Here is a 9,260-nt window from a genome sequence, read left to right as displayed (position 1 = left end):
CCTGCGCATTTAAAAAAAATTAAAGGTCTTCTTCATCATAAACTTACTCAACAAGTACCACAAATATTTCAATGCAAAAAAAAGCAAGAAAGGGATTTTAGTAAGAATCGATGGCCTTCTGTCTCAGGCAGTCATGTCTCGTATGCGGATCTTGCTGTTTCTACATTGGTCACCTCTCCTGATGTTCTCTCCCTTCCTCCTCTGTACCAGCCTCTTAACTGGTCTTTCTGCTTTTAGCCTCTCACTACTTCATTTCCTCCTACACACTGCTGTCAAAATAACTTTCCTTAAGTGCAAATGCAAATTGTTCGACCAGATCCGGTGGTTTCCTATTACTTGTCTTTCCTGTTTTTTTTTTTTTTTGGCTAGGCAGTGGGGTTAAGTGACTTGCCCAGGGTCACACAGCTAGTGAATGTTATGTGTCTGAGACTGAATTTGAACTCAGATCCTCCTGAATCCAGGGCCGGTGCTATCGACTGGGCCATCTAGCTACCCCTGCTATTACTTTTCGATTAAAATACTGTATTAACTCCTCTGTTCAGCTTTTACAGTCCTAGACAACCTGGTTTCAACATAATAGCTTCATTAGAGGTTACACCCCCTCCTGCCCTCTGCAATCCGGACAAACCAGATTCCCTGACGTGTGCATGTATTGGATTTAAGGCAGGCGGAGTTGCTCAAAGTCATAGACCTCTCTCCCCCAGAGCCACCAGAGTCCAGCGGCAAGACAGAAATCAAGATGACTGGTATAGCCCCAGTGATGAAATCCAGGCTCCCGGGTTAGCCAAGTAGAAACACTGTGCAGCAAGGGCAAGGGTCCAGATCAGTGCATCTTACTCAGGACAGCCCATCTCCCATCTCTAAGCCTTTGCACTGGCTGGCCCCCATGCCTGGAGTGCCCTCTCTCCTTCCTTCCACATCAGAGTGCCTCTCGTCCTTCAAGACACAGATTAAACACCGTCCTCCTCATGAAAGACTTTCCAATCCCTCCAGCTTCCAGCACTCTCTCTCCCAAACGATCTTGTATTGAACTACGTTATATATATATATTTTTATTCACATTATATTAATGCTGTAAATATATGTATATGTGTATATTGCACACATGTGTATATGTATATGTGCATATGTATGTGTGCACACGCGTGTATATGTGTTTATATGTGGGTGCACAAATGTGTGTATTGTATATATGCATATATACGTGTATATGTATACACATGTATACACATGTATATTTATGTGTATATATGTGTATATGTGTATGTGTATATGTGCATATGTGTTTGTATGTGTGTATGTACAAATGTGTATGTGTGTATGCATATATGTGTCTAGGTGTATATGCATGCACACGCATACACGTGTATATACATGTATGTGCATGTGTGTGTATATGTTTTATGTGTATACACATGTGTGCATGTGTACAAACACATACGTGTGTGTGTGTGTGTGTGTGTGTGTGTGTGTAAAATGTTGACTCCACCTTCTGAATGTAGGTTTCTTGTGAGCCAGGATTGTTTGATTCTTTGTAGTTGCAGCCATGTTCCCTGGTATATAGTGAGTGCTAATAGATACCTAATGATTGATTAAGAAGTACTTGTGCATATGTATACATGAATATTGTGTATATGTACATCACATTCATACGTGTGCATGTATACATGTACACACATTTACATGTATTATGCACAGTGTAAGTTTATTGTATTGTATATATGTGCATGCCTCTATGCAGATGTGTATGTAGATGTGCAGTACTATATGTGTGCACACATCACGTGTATAGACATGTATATACGTGTGCATTGTAATGTATGCACATGCATGCTTATACTGTGTGTCTTTGTATGTGTATATACATACATGTGCATGCCCGTGTGTGACCACCCTCCAATCTGCTCTCATAGTCTCCCTCCCTTCTCCCCAGTAGATGCCGTCTCTCATAACAAACGAGTACGATCCCAGCACCACATTGGCTCTGTGTGTGTGTGTGTGTGTGTGTGTGTGTGTGTGTGTGTGTATCCACATCTCCTTCTTCATCTCTGTCCCTCACTCTCTGTCAGGAGGCAGGAGGTGTGTTTCATTACAACAGCCACTTTTGCTCACGGCTTTGCATCATATTCTCTAGGTATTTGTGAGTGTGTGTGTGTGTGTGTGTGTGTGTGTGTGTGTGTCTGTCCTTATATGGTTCCGATTTTTTTTATGGCAACTGAATGTTCTATTAATATACAGTCATTTATGGAGTCATTCTCTAATTGTTGAACTCTCTGTACCATCCAATTTTCTACCTATCACATTGAACAGCTATAAATATTTTTGTACAGGTTGGTCCTTTTATTTTTTGGATGTGTTTTCCTTTTTATGATAATTTTCAGACAGAGTCCTAAGAATGGGTTGAAAAGTAATTCTTTGACATTAGAGATTTCCATTTGCTCTCCACAAAGATTAGAGTATGATACACAAATTCAATTCCCTTAATATCCCTTAAGTTCCTTTAATGAATTGACCACAAACAAAACCAGTTCATAAAATGATATTATTCAAGAGATCAGAGATTTAGAGCTGTAAGGGACCTTTGAGGTCATCGACTCTAACCCCCTCATTTTACAGATGAGGAAGCTGGGCACAGAAAAGTTAAATGAGTGACTCAGGGTCACAGAGCCAGTAAGTGACAACAAGCATTTTTTAAGTATCTGCTACCTTCAAGGCACGGCCAAAACCCAAGCAAAGTAATTCTCTGATTTGAGTAGAAAAATAAATCTCCTTTTCTACCACCTGGAAGTATCCAGTTCCAGTTGTACACCACGGAGGCACAGTTTAGAGGGGAGAAACTCCATTTAGGGATAGGGAGTGTGGAAAAAGAGGACCCAACGAGCAGCTCCATCAGTTCCCTGGGTCAAGACCCACTCCTTAAGGCATGACCCGATTTCCACGCTGCCTCCACAGCAGCTGCGGAGATTGGTCACGGATTCTTCAGTGGGCTCCACACTTCTCCAGTCAGCCTGAAGGACTGTCTGTGAATGCCTCTTGAGTCTCAAGGACCAGGGTCTAATAGCTGGACCGAAGCCCAACAAGGCTGCCCTTACTGATGTCGTCCTGAGTGTGGAACCTTCTCTGGGAAGCAGCCATGGCTTCTGGGACATAGAGGTTCAACCCTTTGAAAGTACATGCAATATCCTGTTTTCACATATTTCTCAAACAATTTTCTCCTCTGAAGAAGGGCTGCTTTCCACTTCCTTTACTAGAGTTCCAGCTTTCTGGTAGGTATAGAAGTATACCTTCCTGTGAGGGAACCAAGACCTTTGTCTTTGTTGTGTAGAACTGCAACAAAGGTGAGGCAACCAGAATTTTGTACTAGGGTTCAGGAAATGTAGGAGGCACCAATATCCCTTGTATGCCTTTAACAGGTAGAAACATCTCTACTGAGAGCATTAAACTCTCTGTTTTTGTTTGTTTTTCCTAATGGCTTAATTTACTTATCTTTGGATATAACTTAAGCTTTTTATGCATGTCCAAGAAAACAAATGAGTATTTAATTTCCAAGGAAGAAATGTGTAGTAAATGATTGTGTTTTATATTTACAAATTAAAAATTTATCTGGAAGAATGTTTTGAGAGTGACCACACACACACACACACACACACACTCCAAGTATTGTTTTGTGCTAACTTTTTCCAAAACAAAACTGTGTCCTGGAAGGCCCAATGGGAAGACTAGGAGCATCTATATATAGAACAAAAAAGGGGCCAAGTTATTCAGAACCAAGTGACAGAACACACGTCTATGGCTTCTTCTTCTCCTTTTTTTTTTTTGACCTGCTCAGAGTCACACAGCTAGTTAGTGTTTCACTAAATTTGAACTCAGGTCCTCCTGACTCCAGGGTGGGTGCTCCCTCTGCTACAACATCACCTACCTGCCCCACGTCATGGCTTCTTTAATGCACAGCTCCACAAGGTAGAGTCCTCCCCACTTGGGTTACAACACGTCTCTAGCTGGTCCAACACCAGACCCATGCGGAGCCAGAGGGACTCTTTTTTGATACTCTGTGATTTTTTGATTCGCATATTTAATCACCAGGTAGTATTGCTAGCACAGTACCTTTAACAGTTCTGTAGAAGCCTCTGCTGTCTAGCACACTTTGATAAGGAGGAAGTGCTAAGCCAGTTCTGTGCTCTTGGGATTCGCCTTCTATCTGCCAGGTCTACCTCGCCCTCAACAGGTCAGTGCTGGATTTGGAGTCAGGAAGGCCTAAGTTCAAATCCTGCCACTGACCCTTACTAGTTGTATGACCCTGGGCAAGGGGCAAGTCACTTAACCTTCCTCTGCCTCAGTTTTCCTCATCTGTAAAATAGGGACTATAAATATCACCTACCTTTCTGGGTGCTTGTTGGGATCAAATGAAATAACATGAGAAGCACTGTATAAACCTTAAAGCACTTATATGAATGCTAGCTATTATTATTATCTACCTAATCAAAATGAGCTCTGAGCCTCACCCGGTGGTTAACTCCACTTCATTCTTTAATATTGTCTCTACTTCAGTAAGTGCTAGTCATACAACTTTGGCATGATGATGTAGGCTTTGTACAGAAGCAGATAAATACATTTAGATAGGACATGCAACTACTCTTAACATAGAATCCATAAGCAAATAAATAGTACATAATGATGAGAGAACAGACAACATAATGAAATAATAAACCGGGCACCAAACAGCTTCCAGCACACTGCTCGTCCTGACCCTGGAAGCCTCATCAAACTAGGATTAGGCAATCACCTCTAGGATTGATGTGGACCTAGCACTTCTAGTCAGTGTTCCATTTGAGTCCTCCCTCAAGTAGGCAAAACAGTGTCATGGTAGTGCCCACATATGTTCAACTCACTTTTCTCATAGGAGTGGTCATCACCCCACATCCCACACACAGACTCTGGTGTTGGGCTCTTAGCTCATCCTGGAGCGTCAAACTTTCAATCTACTGCAAGATGGTGGCCATAAGGGTGATGATTTCTCCAGGGATCTCTGGCTTCTGACTTTAGCTTATGTCAGCCACTGAGGAGTGGTCAGCCCTAGTAGAGAGTCATGACTCATGGTCTTTATGTCCCTTTCTCCTGGACCTTCAGTAGGAGTGAGGGGAGTGCTTTCTGCCCCATCCATGTCTCACCATTTGACTTCCCATCCACCTCTCCCCCCATTCGCCATTGCTCCTGTTAATAGGATTGGGAAGAGGCAGACAACAATGTTTATTTCAATTCAAAACAGTTTTTTAAAAAATGCTTCTTATGTGGAAGATACTAGGTATCAAAAGAAAAATGAAACCATTCCTGCTTTCAGAGATGTAATATTTGATGAGGTCTACGTGTGGGAATATTTTAGACCCATTAAGATAATATGTGAATGTTTGTTGTTATTGTTTTTCTTTTATTTTTGAGGAGGACCAGTGACATCATGGAGTGATGACTTGTGTGTGAACTGGATTTAACTGAGGCAGAGTTGTGCAAAGTTGGGTGCCTCACTCTCTTCCACTCATCAAATCCAGGGGCAGGACAAAAGTCAAGATGACTGGGGATGGCTCGGGGTGCAGTGGACGACCTTGGCATCTTTGATGTCTGACCAACCTCTCATCACTCCACAGAGCCTGCTTCAACTGCCTTCATGGTCATGGAAACAATTGTTCCCAGCTGCCCATTTCCCATTCCACCGGGGGAATGCCTCCTTGAAGTAGATATTTGCTCAACTCATGTGTTAAGCTCAAAGGGGATACTAAAACAAAGTACTCTAGAAAAATGTGAAAAAAGAGAGAGAGAAGAGAGAGAGAGAGAGAGAGAGAGAGAGAGAGAGAGAGAGAGAGAGAGAGAGAGAGAGAGAGAGAGAGAGAGAGAGCCCATGCTTCTAGCTGGGGAATAGGAAGGAGTTAATGAAGGGACCATAAATTGAGGCTTGAGGGGAAAAGATTTTAACTGGTGGAGATGAGAAGTATTCTAAGCCCAGGGGATGGGCTGCGTGGATGTATCAAGGTGGGAAAGGGCAGAATGAGATTGGACAGCAGCTAACAGTTCAGTTTGGCTGGAATACAGAAGGTGTGGAGGGGAGTAATATGAAAGAAGGCTAGAAAGTGAGGCTGGAGATAGGTTACAAAGGACCTTAATTGCTAAACCAAGGAGGTTACATTGTATCCTACAGACAATTGAGAGCCATTGAAAAAGTTTTGAGAAATGGAGTGACAGGGCCATTTTGAAGATTATTTTGGCAACTCTGTGGATGGAATGGAGAAAGGGTTGACTAGAGGTAGGTAGACCATGTGGGAGGCAATTATGACAGCCTGGGTAAGAGGCTGTGAACGTATACATCTTCCTTATTGCAAACATAGCGTTTCATGTATTACAAATGGACAAGTTGGCAAAAACTGGAATTCTTAGTGTTAAATTGATCTTGGGGTTATACAATTAAATTTTTATTTCACACTATGGTTATAAAATTGAAGATATTTAGAGGAGGGGCCCAGTAGCTCTGTGTGTGTGTGTGTGTGTGTGTGTGTGTGTGTGTGTGTGTGTGTGTGTGTCCAAGGACCAGTTGAAATCATTTTTGAGTAGGTCCTTGGCCCCTGTAGCTATCAGCTACTAAATTGCAAAGGGAGTATGAGTAGTAGCATTGGAAGGAATGCCCACATCAGTTAAGATATAGATAATTGAAGTTGAGAGGCGATTCCATTATATTCCATCTCCTGCACAAGATGAAGAGATGAGATGATGAGAGAAGCCTGCCGAGGAGACAGAGAAGGCAAAGGAGGAGATGTGGCCAGGTGGAGGGTGAAGGTCCACGGTATTTTATGATGCAAAGAGGCCCAGCAGGATGAGAACAGGAGAGACCATGGGATTGAGCAATAAGGAGGTCATTGGTGGACTTAGAACTGTTTCAGTAGACTGTTGGCAATGGGAAACCATATTGCCACGGTGTGAGAAGGGTGTGGTGGTGAGAAGAGGCAGTGAATTTAGACTGGGCTTTTTTCAAATCGGGCAGCCAAGGGGAGAGACAGGACAGCCAGGTCCAGTTTGTTACCTTCTCCCCAAACACTGCAACTACCTGCACTCCCTCCCCCACCCCCTTCTTCCTCTGCCTGGTCACTCCAGTCTCAATCATCTGTACCCACTGAGTTAACACGGCATAATGGACAGCGACAGGCCCTGGATTCAAGTGTTGCCTTTGAAACGTATTAGCCATGAGACCTTGAGCAAGTCATGGAGTGCTCCGAGTTTTGCAAAACACTTTGCATATTATTTCTTTCGATCCTCACAACTATCCTGTGAGATAGATGTTATTATTCTTATTATTATTACCACTTTACAGATGAGAAAACTAAGGCTGAGAGAGGTTAAGTGACTCGTACAAGACCACACAGCTCGTAAATGTCTGAAGCAACATCTGAATTCAGGTCTTCCTGATTCCAATCTCACAGCCTATTTTGTGCCACCTGGCTGCCTAATGCCCTGAGCCTCAGTTTCCTTATCTGAAAAGTGGGGATAATAATACCTATAGCAGTTACTCCAGAGAGTTTTTGTAAAGATCAAATGAGATAACATATATAAAGCACTTTATAAACCTTAAAACATTCTATAAATATGAGCAAGCATCATTAATTAGTTTATTGATTACTACTGCCATTATCCCCCAGCTCCAATACAATAAGAACAACTTAAGATTTTGTGGTTCTACATTATGCCTATAAAATATCAGCCCACAATGCTTTGGGGCTCCTGAATAGTTATGGATGTGCGGGCTATCAAAAAAAATAGCAAGAACTACATTCTTCCTCATCTTCCCCTAGCAAACTTCCTCTCCCAACCCTCTCCCTGCCCCGCCAATCACCACCCCAGGAAATGTGGGAGAAGCTGCCAGAAAGATGACAGCAAAACCATTGTGGGCTGCTCAACTTGAAAACAAATCTATCTGTAAGGCTTCCTTTCATGTGGCCCTAGGAATGGGTGGGACACCTATAGCCTCAGCCAGGGTGGGGGACCAGGCATCAGTGGAGGCACTGGCCTGTTGTTTTTAGCTGTTTAATCTGAGGTAAGTTTACTCCTCTCCCCAACACCATCACCACCACCACCACCACCACCACAAAAAAAAAAAAAGATACACACACAATAAGGTGCGGGCAGGTTTTTTTTCTCCAACATAAACACTTTGTTTTTAAAATTATTATTATACAATTAACTGAACACATTTTACCTTCTGTTGAGAACAAATTGATTTTCAAGGTGAGGTCTTGGGAACAGAACACTTAGCGAATTCAGTTGAAACTGGCTAATGCAGGGGGCCGCTGGTATTGGGCAGCAGAGGATTTTGCTGTCCTAAGCAAATGATACTGGGAACTGAGAAAAATCCATTTTCCCCAAGGGCTAGATTTAAGGTTTCACATTGTCCCTCACTGCCTCTGACTTAGCTCTATACACTTATAGCACTCTGCAGTCTGACAAACACAAATCACAGTGCATGCTTATTTTCCCACTTTCCTTTCTTTCTTTTCCTTTTCTTTCTTTCTTTTTTTTAAAAATACAATTATCATCAAACACAAAGCAAGGCTGAACATTACCAAAGGCCTGACTTCCAATCTGGGTCTTTCCAAGAATGCCCACTCTAAGCCACCCATGGGAATATTTTATTTTCAACAGAAGGAGGAAAGAAATGACCACACTTGGGTTGCTATTGGAAGAATAACAAAAGAAATGTTTTCCCATTGGCAACCAGTTTTCACTACAGTAGCAGGGAAGCACTGGGCAGACTCAGTTTCCCTCAGGATTGCTTGATTCCAAGTCCCGCAAATATGAATCGATTATGTTTGGAGGAACACCTTGCAAAAGAAGCCTGCAGAAGGAAAGGCCACCTGCAGAGGAGGAGAAAAGGAAACAGTTCAACACAGCTGAGAGAGACAGGCTGACTCTATCATTGGGGGGCCTAGCTGCCCTGAGGAGGGGGGACAAAGAGCCTTGCGGCTCCTGCTAGGGCATCTTGTCCTGACTTTGGTGCTTTAAGGAAGAGAAACCAGCTGGCACTGGGAAGGAAGAGGCAAGTTTCAGAGCAGGCCTCCTAAGCACTCTGGATAACCAATTGTGGTTCAAATTTGGTGATTTCCAAATATCGGCTCCTGTTTGAGCACAGGTGAGAATGCTCTGCGTGTGTACATGGACGAGCCACACAGTGGAGTGAATTCACCTAGATTGTGGATGAACACCAAGATCCACTTTCACCTGAAAGG

General features: G+C 42.8%; 1 protein-coding gene across 1 annotated transcript in view; it reads right to left on the bottom strand.

Moving 5' to 3' along the window:
* Positions 1-8,149: 8,149 nt before the first annotated feature.
* The window catches only part of MYBPC1 (myosin binding protein C1), a 108,175-nt gene continuing 107,064 nt past the window's right edge, over positions 8,150-9,260 (bottom strand). Inside the window, exon 30 of the mRNA XM_078146791.1 lies at positions 8,150-8,888. Within this exon, the coding sequence (XP_078002917.1) occupies positions 8,788-8,888 (101 nt within the window). The 3' untranslated portion in view covers positions 8,150-8,787. The remainder of the gene's footprint in view (positions 8,889-9,260) is intronic.

This window comes from Phascolarctos cinereus, unplaced genomic scaffold (assembly GCF_003287225.1).
Source record: "Phascolarctos cinereus isolate Bilbo 61053 unplaced genomic scaffold, phaCin_HiC Scaffold_1;HRSCAF=81, whole genome shotgun sequence".
In the NCBI taxonomy this organism is placed as follows: Eukaryota; Metazoa; Chordata; class Mammalia; order Diprotodontia; family Phascolarctidae; genus Phascolarctos; species Phascolarctos cinereus.
Note: the sequence above shows the minus strand (reverse complement) of the source record. Positions and strands in the feature narration are given on the sequence as shown.